The sequence below is a fragment of the Botryllus schlosseri genome, chromosome 9, assembly GCF_051294905.1.
Source record: "Botryllus schlosseri isolate E-star chromosome 9, Bs_hap1, whole genome shotgun sequence".
Lineage (NCBI taxonomy): Eukaryota > Metazoa > Chordata > Ascidiacea > Stolidobranchia > Styelidae > Botryllus > Botryllus schlosseri.
The window spans coordinates 24,640,654-24,660,499 of record NC_137244.1 but is presented as its reverse complement, the minus strand read 5'-3'; the positions used below and the strand labels follow the sequence as shown (position 1 = coordinate 24,660,499).

At 38.6% G+C, this 19,846-nt stretch overlaps 2 protein-coding genes across 2 annotated transcripts in view; both read right to left on the bottom strand.

Annotated features, from left to right (window-relative positions):
- Positions 1-5,105: 5,105 nt before the first annotated feature.
- LOC145446823 (SH3 domain-binding glutamic acid-rich-like protein 3) lies at positions 5,106-6,979 on the bottom strand. The gene is made up of 3 exons (XM_080325198.1): positions 6,821-6,979; positions 6,136-6,303; positions 5,106-5,396 (listed from the first exon to the last, which is right to left on the bottom strand). The coding sequence occupies exons 1-3, from the start codon at positions 6,863-6,865 to the stop codon at positions 5,328-5,330; spliced, it is 282 nt and encodes a 93-aa protein (XP_080181324.1). The 5' UTR covers positions 6,866-6,979; the 3' UTR covers positions 5,106-5,327.
- A 1,536-nt stretch (positions 6,980-8,515) lies between these two features.
- LOC145446890 (tyrosine aminotransferase-like) overlaps positions 8,516-19,846 on the bottom strand; it is a 74,016-nt gene continuing 62,685 nt past the window's right edge. The window contains exons 2-12 of the mRNA XM_080325263.1: positions 15,401-15,480; positions 15,085-15,212; positions 14,300-14,472; positions 13,136-13,294; positions 12,567-12,705; positions 11,929-11,981; positions 11,785-11,867; positions 9,834-9,903; positions 9,552-9,764; positions 9,389-9,487; positions 8,516-8,880 (exon numbers count right to left, since the gene is read on the bottom strand). Coding sequence (XP_080181389.1) covers positions 8,770-8,880; positions 9,389-9,487; positions 9,552-9,764; positions 9,834-9,903; positions 11,785-11,867; positions 11,929-11,981; positions 12,567-12,705; positions 13,136-13,294; positions 14,300-14,472; positions 15,085-15,212; positions 15,401-15,405 — 1,233 coding nt within the window. The 5' untranslated portion in view covers positions 15,406-15,480 and the 3' untranslated portion in view covers positions 8,516-8,769. The remainder of the gene's footprint in view (positions 8,881-9,388; positions 9,488-9,551; positions 9,765-9,833; positions 9,904-11,784; positions 11,868-11,928; positions 11,982-12,566; positions 12,706-13,135; positions 13,295-14,299; positions 14,473-15,084; positions 15,213-15,400; positions 15,481-19,846) is intronic.

The following is a 19,846-nucleotide window of genomic DNA, read 5'->3' as shown; positions in this document are numbered from 1 at the left end:
GTATAGGATGACCGATCTTGTCTTTGCGGTTGAGCTGTTCTAAGATTTATTTATCATCATCCCATCCCGTCTGATTTTCCAAATCCATTTCAATCACAGTTGTTGTGAACAAAATCAGCATTGTATAATGTATATGTATAACACAATGTAGTGCACTGCTCTGTTTAGTCTTGGTGGCAGGTTCTCCCAAGAGATACTTCCGATGTGTTCAGCGACATTGTTTTATGGCAGCACGCCAGCATCCAAACCAGCATAAATAGTATATCCTGATCCTTGCGGATCCCAGCTGCTTCAGTCATATCTTCCATCCAAAATCGGGCTTCACAGCAGACAAATAGTACAACTCGAACTAACAAGTAGGCTACTCTTACCTCAATATAAATCAATCGCTCTACTTCAAATGCATGAATTTAAGTATGTGATCTGAGTTGAGTACCGTAATACGACTGTATACGTTACTGAGGGATTTCTGCGTAATTCTGACGATATCATTCTAAAAAATGCTTTGTACAGGATTGACATCTAGCATACGTAAATCTCTGATGACTTCTACAACAAATTTCAGAAACGTTTACAACCAGAAATCAACAGTCCACTACATGCGATATTTAGCACTGAAGCAGGTGCGCGAGAAAGTAACGTGCTAACCAATTCTGGGTTGCTATACGCTACGAGTCACGTGATCGAAGTCATGCAAATAGCCTATTGGGAAAGGATCTTGCCCTCCCTTAACTTGTGGAATACTTGAACGCGATATGACTCGCACTGGGTTTGCCGGACACTATATGTATAGCTACGCGTACTTTAGAAGATAAAGAAGGGCCGACCCGCTTAGTACATACCACTACCTACCATCCAATTATATTTCTATTTACCTATCCATCCATCTGCTCAAAGGTATATCAATTATTATGTATGGCATGTGTCCGCGTATGAGTAGGATATTAAATCTCATTGAAGCTTGGTGCTAATAAAGTTTTTGTAAAAAGTCTCTTTAAGAATGTTTTTCTGTGATCCGGCATCACGCATAGAAACTTATTATTTATGATTTTATCTATTTTTATTTTCATTTTTTTGTTTATTTATTTATTTATTTATTCATTCAATGTTATAATTACTTCTTCACAGTAAAACTGGTAAATACACACATATAATCCGGGGAGCAACCTGCCCCCAAAGGAAAATGGCGAGATTGGAGTAAATTTTGTGATTCACAAATGTAATTTTAGTTATTATAATTATTATTATTATATATATATATTTTTTTTTTGGGGGGGGGATATTTAACTCCAGTTACAGTATTGTTACATCCTGTGTTAGTGTCAAAAGTCTGCGACTCAATTCCGACTAGTAGAAGCGGAGTTATTTGAGTTTTTCGTTGATAATTCTCGGATTATCCTTGATTGGTGGATTATCCGAGAATTATTAACGAAAAACTCAAATAACGCCGCTTGTACTTGCGGAAATTGAGTCATATTTGTCTTGCATCGTTTTTAAGACAACCCAACAATTTCATGGGTTTTAAAAAAAAAGTTTTCCGAAAAAAAATTTATATTGGCTCTGCGGCGGCTTCCTTATACTTGTTAGAATTGAACCAAATTTGGTGTGTAGCGATTTTTTTTTAGGGTAACCACACTTTAATCAGTGAATGGCTGGAATCCGGAAAAAAAGTTGTTTTTGATAGCCCTAGCCTACGTGTTATCGACAGATAATACGCTAAGGCAGTGGTTCTTGACCTTTTTTGCACCAGCGCCCCCTTTAAAAAATTGCCCGGGTCTGGCGCCCCCTATTTTAAGGACTAGTAAAAACAATCGGTAAGTGATCGAAGTCTGGTTTCGGGTTGGGACTTCACCATTAGACCACTCGACTACTTAACGGTATAGGCTACTTGTATGTGCTTTTGTGTTATTTTCGGGCTCAAATCCAGGTACAATACAATACCTAGTTCAAAACATTTTGTGGGAAATAACCCGAGCTATCAGTATAAGTATCGGTTTATTAATCATAATCATTTCAAAACACCACAAAACTGCGATACAAAGAGAAGATAGGAAATTGTTGAAACGACTTGGAGTAGCTAACGTGACGGGAGTGTCTTAACGGGGAGTTGGCAATTCCAAAGTACGCAAAATTCATTTTACACGAATTATAATAAACCACTGCATTCATGGGAACATTGTCGGTGGATATTTCGCGATGAGCGCAACGAAAAACGTTGTAATTTGACAGATTTTGTCTAGTTAGCAATGAGAACTCAGAGATATATAGAACCATTGTTCTACTATATAATCATATGTCCTTACTACACCATCTACTGCGAGGCCATTTTTCTTCAGCGCCCCCATACCGTCCCCTGAGCCCAGCGTCCCCCATTTCGCCCCCTGAGCGTTTTCACCCCATTCAAAATCCAAATCGCCCCCTGGGGGGCGTTGGAGACAAGGTTAAGGACCACTGGGCTAAGGTTGGGCAGAGACAAAATGAATCAGGCTGCCTTCGCACAATTTCATCGTGAAATGCTCCGTTTATGAGCTATCGATGCCATTTCAAATTTTTCTATATGGGAATGTGTGCGTAGTGCGTAGTCATAGTCCTCATAATTTTCCGAGTGTCCTTGCGTTCCCAAACGTGCTTTTTTTCGGATGTTGCGAATTCATAGTCATATACAAATAACTTTGCAGTGCGAGACACAGTTTCAAACTATGTATTATACTATAGTCTCGGTCTTTCAATTACAATGAGCATCCATAAAGGACGTAATTCATTTTTGTCTTAGTTGTTTTTGCGGCATATACACCGACTCATGATATACATACACACGATCTGTGCATTAGGGTTATGACTAGAAGAAAAAAAAATTCGCCTGTAGCAGGAATTGATGAGCATTTGGGTATAAATTTAAAAAATTATAATCATTTTGTTCAAATCGAAAAAATGTCCCGCACAAACCAACTTCAATTTTCGACACTGGTTCAAATATAGAAAAAAATTACAATTCAAAGGTATTCTTTGCTACAAATTTAATCTTCATATATATGTCCTTTTCTACTTCTGGTAAAGTTCATACATCAATTTGACTTCTCTTTCTGTTATTATGTTAGTGCCAGGGACATCTACAACGGAAATATCCGACTTCCAATGGGATTTTAAGGCACTTTGTCGCTGCAGGACATTCGAGCGCAAAAATAGCAGCAAATAATCTTTGGTATACTCTAGAGCCCGATCGATATTGGATTTTTGGGTCGATACCGATAAAACCGATATCTCACACCTTGACCGAGAACCCCAATACATTCAGCCGATATTCAAAAGAAGTTGGATATACATAAGCACATTTTCAAAGCTTCAGAGCATTTATTTGAACATCTTTACAGCCATTGTTATATTTGAACATGAAACAAACTAGAAAGGCTACATCTGGACACCTGTTAAGTGTAAGCTTGTGACATATATCAATATTCTCAATCTAGCGGTCAAAGATTATAGTTTTCTGACTTCCTACCGCCATGTTGTGACGTCACGAAAATTGCCGATAATTTTTCAGCTTCAATGGCTGATACCGATAAATCTTTCAAAGTGTGATATCGTCCCGATATCATCGGCGAACCGATAAACGGTCGGGCTCCAGTATATTCCAACTATAGACATCTCGTTAGAATACTAGGCTTCCTGACACGCATTCGCGAGGAATAAGCATGATATCTCAAGAGTTACTCTCCATCTGGGGGCTTGGAAGTACGGAATTATAGCGCTTGAGCTCCATCTCGCATTGCGTAGAGATGGAAGTTTATGCCATTTGATTAGTGGTAATCTACCATTTTCTCTGAAAGAGCGGCATGCTCTGCACAGCACATAGATAAACTTAAAATCATCCCTCCATCCTCGGTTTTCTAATATTTTCAGTTGAAATCCTGGTTTGATGGATTGTACCAAGTTTTCGTAGTATTTTACCATATCATCTCCAAATTTGTAGCTGAGAGTTGGATTTGTTGAGGATGTTGGATTGAAGAACTCTGATATATGCTTTAAGAATCGATAATATTATGTTGGCAACCAAACCAATGTATTGTGGTTTATGAAAACCCTTGCTCATCACTGCAATTTGCAGTTTCACAACAACGTCTTTCCGCCGCCCAGTATCAACAGATGCTGAGTCACATATGATGAGACATTTTCAAATTTTCATCATATTCCTCTAATCGGTTTTCTAGACCGCTGAATATATGTTGAGTTGTTCTACTTTCGCCTTTTCGAACAACCAGTTCGATCTGTGTCAGACAAATTGAAATTATACAATCCATACAGTCTACATCTAACATCGAAATTAATAATTATTAATTATTTATTAATTATTTAATTTTGACCGTAAGCAAGAAAACGATAGGAATAATTCAATATGAGCGATCAAAATTTACCAGAATACTATTTTAAATCTTCGCAATTGGAATTGTGTCAGTTAAATTCAAATCTGTCGGTACATATATTATATAGTCTGTATTTACAAAAAAGCCTATCCTTCGTACCGTGAAAACTGGAAAATTTTTGTGCGGGAGGTTTTTGTTTAACCGGTCTTAACTTTTGGTGATTTTGCAATCAGGACACAAAAGTTCATCGTTTGTGACTACAGGACACACAAAATTTTGAATTTTTTTTTCAATAGTCATAACCCTACTGTGCATATGCAAACCATGTAGAAACATTAAAACCGATGTATCGGAGCATTCCAGTCTATAATCTACGTTTCGATTCTACCACCAATATACAAGATTTACAGGCGTAGGCCTACAAAGCGGCTTGATGTTCCATTTCGAATAAAATAATAATTAATATCATTCAAAGCTTGAATTCTGGTCAGACAAGGCTATATTTATTTATACCACGTACCGTAACGCATCGACGACGCCTGTCTGTCCTGGATTTATTTTCTCAATTCGGTAGTTGTATTTCGGCAACTTAGGTAGCATAAACGACTGGTTCACGATGCAATTTTTAAATCCACATCGTGTGCAGGGTTCCCGTCGATAGAAATATGAAAATATGTGGTGAAGCGGGCCCCGAGTGAAGTTTGTAAATGTGGCCGTGGGTTGAAGTTTGAAGATCACACCAAATTCTTGTGCAAAGGCTGTAATTGATACAAATTACCCGGTACAGCAAGGTCCGCTATGTCCAAGATAAAGGGGGAATATACAGATCGGCATCGCTCGCTTGAAAAGTCTTGATTGTATTCATAGATTTGTTTAAATGCATAGTAAACGAAGCTTTATCGTCACTTTTGTGTCCTAAAGCGCAGCAACATGAAAGAATATGCGGATTCATTTAGCAGATTGAATTCAGCTAGAAAGTTTTAGCCATTGAAGCAGAGTCCCCATCTCAACTGCTTCGTCGAATGCATCATAATTCTGAAAAGAAGAGAATACCCGAACTTGTCTATGTTCAAACCATAGGAGTAAAAGAGCTTTGTGGTGGGAACCGGGCTGCCTATGTGTTCTTGGTTCCACTAATTGATGTCACCATTTCAACTATTTTCGTAAGGTCACTGCAATATGGTCTAAAAATATATACACGTTTGCCAAGCCAAAGTATAATATTACACTATACAGATTGTAGCTTGTAGGATCCTACACAAGCTCAATAATTACAGTCTTACGGAAAAAGTGTGTATTTCCACCCATGTACCACCCCTAATATACGGGTGTGAATATACACCCATGACACACGACACCAGATCATATACTTCCGACTTATACCGCGGTATGAATTGAGTACAACATTTTAATCCAAATTATACGTGCATGCAGGAGTGCAGGAAGGTATGTACAGGCACGTAGGATTTATGACCGTGATAAAATTCTGAGTTAGGTTCTGTTTTCGTTTTTCACTCTGGTACTCGATTCTGCTCAGCCCAAGTATTGAGTATTGACCCACTTTTTGGGGGGTCCGACACCAATGTTATGAGAAGGTGGATTTATATATTTGTAGTCAGCACTTCCTTTCTTAGGTTACAAGTTACAATGTATAACTTCCATAATCCCGTAGGCCTGACAATGCAGAGGGACGGTGCGATACCAATACTACAACGAAATTTCAATCGAATCCAAATATCAGTAGGTAGGCTACGCTATACATTTAAATATTCACCCCTAAATATTCGTTGTCGATGAAGATTTGCGGTGGCAGCGCTTTGGGGTCCTTCATCAGCTCGCGCATTTCATCTTTGTGCTTTGGGTCGCTTGACATATCCACATATTCAACTTCAATCTTTTTGCCGTCGAGAACATTCCTGATGCGTTGTTGCTTTTTCTTGATCTGTTGCAAGACGCATACGCGTATGTGAACGTGACAACAATGATCAATTCGGACGTAGGGCCACGCCAGGTTCGGTAATTCGGGACAATCATTATAAAATATGTTTCTCGGAAAGTAAACGCCCTTCCCATGCATTCAGTGATGAGAACAATAAACAATTTGAACAGTACATTAGACCCGTCGCAAGTTATAACATAGTCAAATAGAAGTGACCTGAACCAACAGCTATTTAAATAGACTCCTAAAAACGAAGGATTTCAACTCTAGATACGTAACGTAATATCATTCGACACGCAAAGAGGCGCCGATTCAACGATGTGAGATATCGCTATATTTTGGCAGTATTTCACTATTCGTCATATCAAAATCCCATATTAGGGAAGCACACAACGACGGTCTCACTGGATGCTTCTATGATATCTTTCACTGGACCGCGCTGCAAAATGATACATGATCAATGAACATTGAACAATTCTAATTCAAGATGCATTTATATTCGGAATGCTTAATAACCTACCTCCATGTTGCTCGAAACACTGCTGTAGTAAACCTTGACAACCATTTTTAACTGATAAGGGTGAAATATTTATTTCTGAATGTAAATATATCGCTACTGAATACAAGCTACTATCGACAGCATCAACTATCGTCAATATTCTACTGCGTGATTCGCTTTCACTTCATGCTAAGTATGTGCGAGGTATGACTCGCAGCTTACGTTGTTGGGAATAAGAAGATAGATAGCAAAACGCTGTAGACTGTAGTCACATCCGAAAGACAAAAGCTGCCACTTAAATGAAGATTTTAAGTTAAAACCACTACAGAGCAACTGTAATGTACGTTACGTTGCGTATAGTCTACGAATCTGACTAAGCCTTTGGAATCAAAGACATACCGTGCACTTACGTCTGGAATAACTAGTCGCGTTTCGAAACGTAGACGCCAGTCGCGAGGTAAATCAATATTAGTAGGCGTCTAATGCTATCGATCGGCAGTACTCGGTCAAGCGATGAATTGCAAAGAACTAAGGTCGCCCAACGACTTCCGCAACGAACGTAGATCCGCATGAACACGACAGAGAGCAATAGATAGTGTCACGAATATTGCTAATGCGAGATGATACAGTCATCTATAGGCTAGGGTTACCATAAGTCCTCTGATAAGAGGATATGTCCTCTTTTTTGAGATTTTGCCCTCTTTTTTGAGAATTTTGGTTGAATATAGGGCTAAATTCGACTGACAGACAATAAGTCAGCACAGTAACGCTCCAGGCGGCAATTTCGGGAGCTGGACTGGAAAGTTGACTTGTTTTAGTCAACCGACCATGACGCGGGAAAAATTGACCATTTTTTCCGCATTTACCTCCGCTATTGCAAGTCTGGAAATTTTTAAAAAGTTTCTTTTTTTCTGGTTTCCAAAATATGGCAACGCCAATCTAGGCAGCCTATTTTGCTCTGCAGAGTGCAAACCGGTTTCTAAAGAAAATGTATTTCGCGCACAGCGGTCTTCAAAAACCACAAATGTTAATCATTGAAAATTTAGCCCAGAATTACACCGCATTGTATCATACGTATTTCGTTGTCACGACGTTTCAGAGTGACCTGCCAGTAATAGTGCTCGTCGGCCACTGCAAACACTACAGCACCCGATTATCCGTATTATTGCTAGGGCCCCAAAGGACCTGGTTGTGTGTCCAACAAGTCGCTACTCAAACGATATGCGGAAGCTAGAAATTGTCAAGTTTACTATCAGTTCCATTGCGGCCACTGGCTAGAAAATCTTAATGAATTCTTTACCTCGGAACAAAAGCGCACAAGCACCACGCACGCGCATCCTCGTCGTTCAACTATCACATGGTCGATATGAAAACACATCGTTCTATCAACCATGCCGGCCTAGGCCCAGATGAACATAATGACCATCTGATTTCAAGGACTACTCCAAGTCGTTTCGACATGGTCCTATCTTTTCATTTTATCGCAATCTTGTAGTGTTTTGAAAGGGAATTAACTGACAATAAACTGAATTGAACCTGTGTAATTCGAGTTGAGTTCGCAGAGGAATGAAATAAATTTTCATCGCTTTAAACTGCTGTCAGTTTGATCGTGATGTCACCTTTATTAATCCCGGTTTGAGTAGCCTAAGATGTGTTCTACCGCCACTGCCTTCGAACGATTTGCTATCTATTTATGTTATCCTTGCTTTACAGCTATAGCGTTTGGAGTTGTGTATTACGGTGCGTGCAGAAACATAATTGCGTATAAACGTACAAATAACTGTACAAGTGTTCATGTAGAAAGTTTGGCAAGCAATATGACGAGCCTGTATAGACAAAATATGAAAATGTCATGCAATTACTCTTCGTATCGCATATGCACTTGCACTAAGCAATGTGCAGTCAAGTGGAACAAGGTTATATATACATTGCCGGATTGCAATCACAGTCGAGCACTAAAATATTGTAATTCAAGGAACATAATTCGCGTTGCAAAACTCCTCCATTCTGTCACAGGCCTCCTTCAGTTTCTCCTCCGGAACGGTAAGAACAATTCGGAAAAATCCCGGGTAATCGAAGCACTGTAAACAAGCATCGGAATTCATTTTAAAATATATAGACCTACGCATCATCATCATCATCATCATTGGTTTATTAGCAATTTTTATCAGTTCATTACACCACAAAAATGCGAAACAATGAAAAGACAGGAAGGTGGCGAAGCGACTTGGAGTAGCCAATGGAGAGAGAGAAATTCAATTCTTTCAAAATATTCAGTAATAGAAATTTACAGCATCTTTGAAGGAAAGTCATCTTTCATATAGTTCTTAAAATTTATTTTGCGTTAGATACATTCCAGCCTTTAAGCTCATCGCCTTTTAATGAGGAATGATCCATATTTAAACGTTGGTTGGAATAGAATGTAGGAATAAGCTATCTTCCTATCACATCCTGTTAGAATTTCGGCGATATTTTTCCAGCTAATTGACAACAAAACATCATGGGTTTAATTTCAATCAAATCCGTTGTCTAAATACATCTACATAAGGCTAAGACGGATATCCAATAAATCTGGCAATAACAACTTACGGACGCAGGCAAACAAAAGACGCTTTGCTCGGAGACCATTGCTTCGGTGAACTCCACTTCATTCTTGAACTTTGGAAAGTTTCTCAACGAAATACCAACCTAAACAGTGCGACATTTCGATGACAATAAAAATTGCGCCAGCAGACAGACTGCGACGACGTACCATCATATAAAACGCTGCTTGTGGCGTGACTGGCTTTAACCCTCTCATGTTGGACATGCGACTGAAGGCGATCTCTGCATTCGATTGGATCAAGCCGACAGCTTTATCCATGTATTCGTTATCTGCGTTTTCAAGCAACTTTGGCAATATCGACTGCACTATGGTGCACGCCCCCAGCGTCCGCTGCGTTAAACTCATGAGACCACGCCGAAACTGATGCGAGAAATGACAGTTATGTTATTGAATACTATTAAGTAATATATTCTATATTGAAGCATATACCTCTTCTCCGAATATATTTTTCCTGTCGTGCATAACAACCCAACCGAGTCTCCATCCGGGTACAAGAAATCTAAACGAGAAAAATAATAAATCCAGCGGTCTGTTTCGGTAAATCTCAGTAAATCGTATGTACACAGGCTCTATAATTGTGATGTTCTAGTCCAGTGGTTCCCAACGTGGGCGATTTTGAGAAACAAGGGGGCGACTGGAGAGCTAAAATGTTAGAACGTCCAGTGAGATATATTTAATTAACACGGTACAAAATGCACGTGAAGACGACTTATTCTGCATATGACAGTGTTGGGATCAAGTCACGGGTCATCTCAAGTCATTGAACATTTTGACTCGAGCCAAGTCAAATCAATCGATTTTTGAAGGTGACTCGAGTCAAGGCAAGTCAAGTCACCAGTCAAATCACAATCCAAGTCAAATTGACTTTCCGAAGTATGAATGATCATTCAAAGTCATTACATTTTGCTAGCTGTGTTGAATTAAATCAATTGGCCATTTATCTTGAATGGAGTAACGAATATAAAGTTAAATATACATGCAAAAATGCGTTGTATCGCTCACGCACACGTTGTAAGCCTACTGCTAATAATATATGTGAGTGTAACTGTATAGCTACAAGCTACATTCTGTTATTATCAGCCGAAATAGAGGATCGAAGAGCCTCGAGAAGTTGAAAGAAATTGATGATACTAAACATCTACACATCCGTGAAAATACAAACTCATCAACTATATTCGTTCCATTAAAATCATACAAGCGGGTTTGCAAAGGTGAGCTTCAGTAAATTCACCAGTGATCAGACTTGGGTGAATAAATTCCCCAATTATGTGTCCTCTTTTTTGGATAGGTATTTATTGGGAGGGGGGGCGAAAATTTGCGTCGAGGTTGATGAGGGGGCGATCAGTTGAAAAAGGTTAGGAACCACTGTTCTAGTCGAAGCACAACCAAAATCTACTGTCGTGCTTGGGAATGATAAAATTATTAATTAACTGATACTGACACTGACGATTCTTGTAAATGTGAAATTCACATTGTGTATGTATTCTGTAGGCTACACTTACTGACTTACATGCCGAAAGTTCATTCAAGTGGTCTTATTTTTAGCGTACAATACAGGACATATTCCATTTTAAAATTTAAAATGGTAAGTTATTCCTGCAAAACTTTCGATCTACATCCACGCTACATGGTGATTAGGGTTGTTCAAAAATAACTTTTTTTCATATTTTTGCGGATATTAACTAAAATTGTTATGTTGACTAAAAACCGTTGCACACCAAATTTGGCTGAATTCCAACGAGTGGAAGTGCGGCTGTTAGAGTTGGAAAATTTTAAATTAATGATGTTTTTTTCTTTAATTTTACAGACTAACCCACGATTTAAGTTGTCTACAAAGACTACTCAGAACAAATTTGACTCAATTCCAGCCGCAGAAGCGAAATTATCCAAGAGAGCGTGGATTACCATTCTTTTCAAATCCAAGATTCTCAACTCCGATAACTTCGCTTCTACCAGTTGGAATTGAGCGAAATTTGCTGTGTATCGTTTTATTATAACGTGACAATGGGATAGATAGTGAAATTTGAAAAAAAAATATTTAAAATTTTTATAATAAATTCAGAATTTTTAAACTCTGATAGCTTCGCTTCTTCTAGTCAGAATTGAGTAAAATTTGGTGTGCAACGTTTTTTTTAGCCAATCGAACAATTTTAGCTAATATCTGCAGAAATCTGATGAACTTTTTTTTTGTACTACGCCAATGGTCATCTTATCGGACGCAGCGATTCCTTTCGACCACGCAAGACGATTTCTCAAGGGACATCATGATTTCCGAAAAGTATGTTTCATAATAGTCTGCTTGAGTGAGTAACCCTGGCCAGACTATACACTATACAGTCTCCAATCCATAAGTGAAGATCCAAGCAGTAGCAGCACTAACATTTTTGATATTCCGCCGCATGTTAAAATCGGAACATCCTCAGACTGAGAGCAACAGCTTGTGAACTCCAAAGGTTTGAACGTCTGCCATGTAAATAACCAAATATATTTCAGGGTGGACGGCATGTATCAAATTTTGACTCACCATTCCGGCGTATATTTCGTCCGCTATAATCGGAAGCTTGTTTTTCTTCGCAACTAAAATTAAATGAAGCAGTTATTGTAATTGGAATCGTAGTCATTGTTATTATTTACATTTATAGTCACTGCAATTGTAATATTTATTTTTGAGATATAGTGAAAACATTTGAAGTTCAAAATATTGTTATCAACCATTTACCCTGCAATTATCATGCAACATATTTGCGATTACGAGATCGCTCTTTTGACAGTAACTTGAAATTATTATGAAATTAGCCTGCATTTTCTCCACAGCAATTTGCTTTCGACAGACACATTCCGTCGCCTTGCTCTCGTGAAGTGCAACCAACCAGTTTACAGTGATGTCGTGTTTCAATAAGAATGATCTGATCATGTCTGCGCTGTGTTGCGATACACACGGACATTGCCTGTTGCGACTTGTTGAAAAATATATTATTTATAAGGTACCGTCTGTAGCGTGTGACATGTATCAGAATTCAAAACTTTGAATTTGATATGAATTAGGAATTTGACTGGGGTCACCAGTCACCACTGTTCAGTGTTCAGTGTTCAGTGTTCAGCGACGCCTAGTTAGAGGTCATAGCGGCTGTTTGACTATATAAACCCGGGGATATGACTCACCTTCGATAATGTCGCGAACGTGATCAGCAGTGAAGTTCGAACCGCAAGGATTAGAAGGATTGACAACGACGATGGCTTTTGTCCTTTCGTCAATTAGACTTTCAAGATGGCTGAGGTCAACCTCCCACATTCTCTCAGGCTGAAATATATATGCAATAATCGTGCATAATTAGCTGCCGTATCAGCATATGACTTTTCGGAGCTACATATCTGTTGGACATGATGCGATTTTGCTTACGTGATTATAGTGTTATCATTGATAACGTGTACGTACGTGCATGGAATTTGTATATAATATTCATGATATATAATATACTACACGCTAATGGCTAATCTATTCCAGTGTTTGTTACTGTTTACTTTAAACCGAATCGCTTTCATATATGGAATGGAGGGATACAAATATCGTGATATAGGCGTTATGCACGATACTTAGATACAGCGAGTTCAAATTTCATAGCATGACTGTTTACTTACGTACTTCATCGAGAGCAATTTAGTTAAGTTTCACAAGTCGTCAACAAAGTATAGCAATAACACGCACCGAGCATTAATAGCATGTCACATACCAGGCAATTATAGCTTTTCACTTGCATTCCTTGCGAAATGCAGAGGGTTCTGTACAGCGAGAATCCGGGCCTCGGTATAAGGATATTGTCTCCTGGATCCAATAATACAGAAATTGCATGCTCTATTGCACTGGAACATCCGCTCACGAGAAACACATCCTGAAATATGTATATTTGATTTGTAACTACAGGATGTAACACTATTTCAAAGTATCAGATATTATCTTGTGCAGTCGTCGACGATTTTGCGAAATTGCAAGGTCAAACTGAAGAAAATATCCTGTTGTGTAGGTTATATTAAGCAATAAGCATAAACCAAACACGTAACGCGCTGTGGCATGTTTTCGCTTGTAGATCAACCATAAACTCTCGAGGCTGGCGGTGCCTCAAGCGGTGCCTAGGCGAATGTAGCCTATTTTATGTGTCGTTCACTTATCTTGAATACGATATCCTTCATGCTTTACAACTCGAAGAATGATGCATCAAAAGTTACCTGCGAGTACGCTGTATACAAGACTGCATTTCCATTGTCATGATATTATTAGTCCTCCAATTTATCCTATTAATCACCTATTTATCTACAAGTTATCACGCGGCAAAACGTATATTTCGGGTGAGACCATCATCATGTGTGCAATGTGCATCAAACGATATATATACAATAAAACTAGCTTCTATTTTAGTTGACCCGGGCTGTGCTGTCAAATCAGTATCGAGAGGTAATTTAGTTCTCCAGTCTGCATGAACATTGAACAAATACACGACTATACACTATTAAACAATCTACAATCTACATCCATTGTCTAAAACAGGGCATTGGCTCAATGGTGAAGGCGAATGAGATGTGAACTTTTTGATCGTTTTAATACGGGGAACCTCGCAAAAACAGTTGGGGTAATCGATTCCTTTTCTCATAGGAGCAACGGTTTACAATTGTGGAATTCAACTTCGCCGCGCCAAAGAATGATTTTTACCCATCTCAAAGACCATCATCGTAGTAACTCTAGTGATGATGACTACTTTAGTTAGTAGTCATCGTAGTAACTTTGGCTAGTATAGCTATCGAAGCATTATTGTAATGAGTATAGAACAGCTTAGAAACGAAACGCGATGAACGCAAATAACCTTTAACGTGGAACTATGCTGTAGAAACAAACATCATACCTCTGCTTTCGTTCTTGAACCATTTTTCGTAAGATACTGCGCCACGGCCTCTCTTGATTCTTTATAACCAGCCGAGGGCGCGTATCCGTTGAATATTTTCGATTGCACACCCTCTATTATGCTATCGACAGCAATTTGTGGAGGCGGAAGGTTCCCGAACGTTGTTGGGTCTCCTGTTTCGAATCATAACAATATATCCGATTGCAAAGTACTTTAAGGTCGAATTGCAGCTTACATGCTATACCAGCTATTTGTTTGATATTTAAATGATGAAAAATTCTCACAAAATAAACGATATTCAATCATAATTATTATAACCGTATGAGTGGTGGTGACGCATAGTCCAATCTATAACAACATGCAAAATCCATATAACCAACGTCTGAATATCATATAAATTGCGACCATTGGATTAGTACGAAAATTTACTCGAAATAACAAGATCCACGATAATAAAAATATATGAATTGGACATTGGTGTTTATAGTCGATATTGGTGACCTCACTTGAAGTCACAGTTGGACGGTAGCATCTGAAATATTACGTATACCTAATATGTGCTCTTCGTAGCCACTAGCCATAGTACCATTATTATTCTATTTGTTTTATGCGTCAACCATGATATTCGGGTTACATTGAAAACAAGACTTGTCATAAACCATAGCTGTTTAAGCATGTTTTATTCCAACAGTGTTTTAAAAGAAGGTCTTCAATATTTTTTCAAATTCGATATAATAATGATAATTCTCAAAATGACGGAAGCACAGACAGTACAGAACACTTACCGATTGATAAGGGTATCATCGCCTTTTCAGGGTTTGGTGTCAGCTTCATGCCGTCCACTATTGCTCTGATAGGATTGTAAGTATTCTTTGCCGTGTTTGATGGAGTCACCCGCCATTCGTTAAAACCGCTGAATATGAAACTTGTGCATTACATAACTAGCGTTTGCCCGTCCTATCACAAATAGGGTCATTTTCTTTCTGCCAAACTGATCTGGCGTATTCAGAATTGGGTGTCTGACCGCTGTGCGATATTGAATCTATAACGGCAAATCTTATGCTCTATATCACAAGTATCAAATTCAGAAATGTTACTCACTTCATTTTCTTTCTTTGGCCGTTTGTTGACGTGAATTATGGTCGATAACTATATCAATATTCTATTATATAACGTATACTCTGAAATGTCGTGTGCAAATTGTAAATGCATGTGATACCAAGGCGATCATAATTCTTATCGTTAAAAGCCAGTTTGATCATATAATCAGGATGGCGCCGAAACACACCCCCAGTTTCCATCATTTGATTCGTTAGCTATCTCTTTACATGGAAGGAATGTTTCGAATAGATGCCGGATTATTTATCCTTTGTGATTGGGTTATCAAATTTCCCAGTTTGGCGAATTGATATACAAATATGCTCTCAGAAATGGACGGAGGTTTGCATGCCTTTGCTATAAATTCGATGACAACAACTTCGGACGATAAATAAGTATCAGACGACAGTTTTCCGTAATAATCCAACATCCTTTGAGGAATTACACACATATTCACCAAATAATCTTAAGCAAATTGGATACCTATGGCATAATCCGCAGGTGGTAAATTACGACTCCCATTTTCGGTTAGGCAGTACTAACGTGCAGTACTGGAGAAACCAAGCTAGTGTTTTACGTACGTTATTCTATGGTAATGTTACCAGTATGATTACGTGTTTCTTTTTCTGTATCACTGTTATGTAGTCACGAATCCGCGGTGAACTGCTAGCTTGTACTGATGGCGTCATTTCCACGATACGCCCACTGATATCGCGTCGAGTTAAATTCGATTGGTCGATAGGAGCCGGGAGTGTTCCATTCGAACGTCACGTCAGCAAATCACAATCTAGACTCGGCAACCTCTATTGACAGGGATATCCCTGCTCTATTGAACGCCTTTTTGTCAGCGAATCGGGATGCGAGTCGATATCGCAAAGGCAACTTCTCTACTCGCCCTATAAAATCTGTGATAACTATGATAAAGAACTATATGAACTCGAATGTTGCAAAGATTTAGACTGATGATATTGTTCTATATGTAAGAGATATAAATATAGGCATACGTTGGTTTCATACAGACTATCTATCCCATGCACCTGTTGCCAATTTACCTATGATTGCATGCTTCTGGGCATCAATTCATTCAGCGCTTCCCAGTCTTCTTTTAATGGTAGTTTCATTGCGCGAAATATGACATATCGACCGGAAATTTGTGACATTTATAAACGTGTCGCGACCCACCTGTAATGGATCCACTATCCACCAATGGGTCGTGCCCAACTGGTTGGGATGCACTGAATTAATTAATGGTACATCAAATGCGATTCCGTGACCCTTGCGTCGCATATAAATGATTACGTTGAGATGCCGTTTCTCGACATTAAATTTTACCTGCATGTCCTCCGAATACCGACGCGCGACGCCTGCCTCTTCGTTTCAAATAATCGCTCGCAAACACTTCTGTGCTACTGTTGAGTATATTATCTTTCTCATTCCGTGTGCATGCCTCATTTTGACTCGTGTATGCCAAAGTGCTGGTTTTATTGATATACTATATCAAATCGGTTCGACTCCTTCCAAACTTTCATTGTATCCCAATCTTGTCTATTGGTGAAATAATAAATATTACTAAACTGCTCTGAATACTTATCGCTTAGTGATTATACATCATACAAATATAAATATCACAGACATTACGTTTCTTTTGCCGCTCGTATACTATCATACAAGTCGCAGGTTATATCAGCAATGTTAGCTATTTATAGTGAGAGTTCCTGACGTTGCTTATCGAGTTACGTCACGAGAGATGAATATCAGGACGGAGGGTAGTTTGAGAATAGTATATGAATGTCGCGGCGTACCGAATTTGCTTCGACGTGCCCATCGGCGTGATCGCGACCAAACCTCACGTTAGCAATAATCTACTACCAATGAAATTACTCACTTCCATAATTTTCTAACACTGACGTGACGACGCCAAATAAAACCAGTAAATTTATAAATGATATCAGTTCCATTCTATTGACAGTCCGTGACCACAGCGTATAGCCAACATAGATAAATGGTCAATATGAGAAATGCGCTAGAGATGCAGACAAAATCGTGGTACTCAAATGCGAAAATAAATTTATAACCAATAAGGCAACACCTTTACCATAAGGTAGTACAAAGTTTCATTCACTTCACTTCTCGTTATACTTTGCATGCGTTTCTGACTAGATCAATTAAAAACAGACATGTTTAAAACAAGGCCCTTGTTTAAAACATGTTTTTATTGTTTTTTTTTTGTTTAGTCATGACGTCACGAATATTTAATTGTGATGTCACATTGGATTGACATTGATCATTGAAAATATTGGATAAATATGGCTCTTTCGACGAAAAGGGCTTCCGACCAGTCACAAACAGACCAAAAATATATTTAACCAGGACTACGCCGTTATGCAGCATTTTTACGGTCGGCAGTAATCATCATCAGAACACCCATTCCGTACCAATGAATGCTAAAACTGATGTTGAACCGACGACGATTTCGAGGGTTCCAGCCACCCCACATCGCATCCGTCAACTATTATGGGTGCAAATCGACTGTATGTTCATACTACATGGTTTTTCGGACGTATTTACACAATTACGGTATAATTCGACAACGTTTGAAAAAAAAACACAATTTTTTCGAAAAGGCATTTGTTTAAAACACTGTTTAAAACGTGTTTTAAACGAAGTGTTTTAAAACACCGTTTGTTCTAAATGTAAACCTAGATATCATGCAGTCGTAACATTAAATCTATTATTAAAGAAATAGTCAATAATATGTCATTTCATGCTTTGCGCTTCTTTTTCTTTTGATAAAATTATTACCACCAGCAGCAATCCAATATTAAATGCAATAAATTTTATAGATCAAATAGTTGAAGACCTTCTTGGAGGTAGGCTACAGAACTTAAATATACAATTGAATAGTATGTTCATATTGAAATGAGCCCGAAAATTTTCGGCTGACGCTCGTCAGCCTAATCGTCAGCAACTAGTTGAGAATTGGATATACAATGTTCTTTCCAATTCAACAAGAGTCAGCTGAAAATATTCGGGTGCATTTCAATATGATTGAATATATACTATTAAATCATATCGAAACTACTGCCATGCACTTTTTGATCAAACATAGGCAACAAGCGGTCGAACGATCATCTATATATATTATTATTATAGGATATTAACCGCCAATACAATGCTATTGATTCCCCACAAACGACCTTCCAAGAACGCTGCGAAAGGTAGATTGGTAAAAGACGAATCGACGCTCCAACGCTACATGGGTGTTAGACTGTTGGTAGGCCGTAGCACTTGTATCAGATGTCACCCACTGCCCATTGCTCCATTGTCCATACCACTATTTATATCACCACTATACAATACTGCTTATGTTGGGATCAGAAGCGGCATAAATGACCACATGACCAGTGACTACGTAAGTTTTTAATGTAATATCCACATACCGCGCATTGTCACTTGGTTTTGAAATTGCGGTACGCGCGCCACTAGCGGCAAGCGGGGATATCTCAAGTATGGTACGCGAGTAACTACACTACGTTAGGGTTGCCATACGTCCGGAATTTCCCGGACATGACCGGTATTTCACTGTTAAAACTGCGTCCGGGAGGAATTTCCAAAATATGCCTAAATGTCCGGAATTTTGAAGTTTTTCGTAAATCAACATGAACAATATTATTTTGGTTTGGGGCAGATTTATGCTACATGAAATTTTTCTTCGCGCTGCGCGTGATTTAGTATCACATATATTGATTTTAATATGGAGACTATCACCCTCGCAAAATCTACGATCAAAAATAAAAATAAAATAACATTAATTTACAATAATAAGTCCAATTTTAATCGCAATTACAAGATAACGGTACATTCATAGGCCGTGTGGATACCTTATTCAAAGATAGTGGTTATAAACCAGCTGGGGGTACTTTGCCTATATTCTGAGGTTCGCGAAGATGTTGAACGTCATCACCTCCTAAAATAGGCCGTGGGTAAGTCTGGGCAAATGTGCCGACCTTCAATTAGTAATCAGCTCATCAAATTTTGAGCCGGGCTACGAAACATTTTCAAATAGAAAATGGAGTCCCGATCATAAAAGGTTGGAAAACCACCGGATGTGCGGTGTTTATTTAGCTCAGTGTTGCAGTGCACACCGGCATTAGGCTTATAAATAATCTTATCGGTGTGACGTGAGCATGATTTAACGATGTACAATTACGCTCCTTGCATTTTCGAAGTCATCATCTTCCACCAGCTCTACCGCTAACTCCGATCATATTGGCGGATATAGGATCAAAATTAGAAAGTTATGCATGGAAGAACCGATGTTATTGACATAATTCATTCAAATCATTTAACGACCAGATGCATATAGTAAGCCTCAGAAGTTGCATCGATTACCCTACGGCGGGCCCAAGATCAGTGTTTATTTTGGCGGAAGGGCTGAAAAATGCGGCT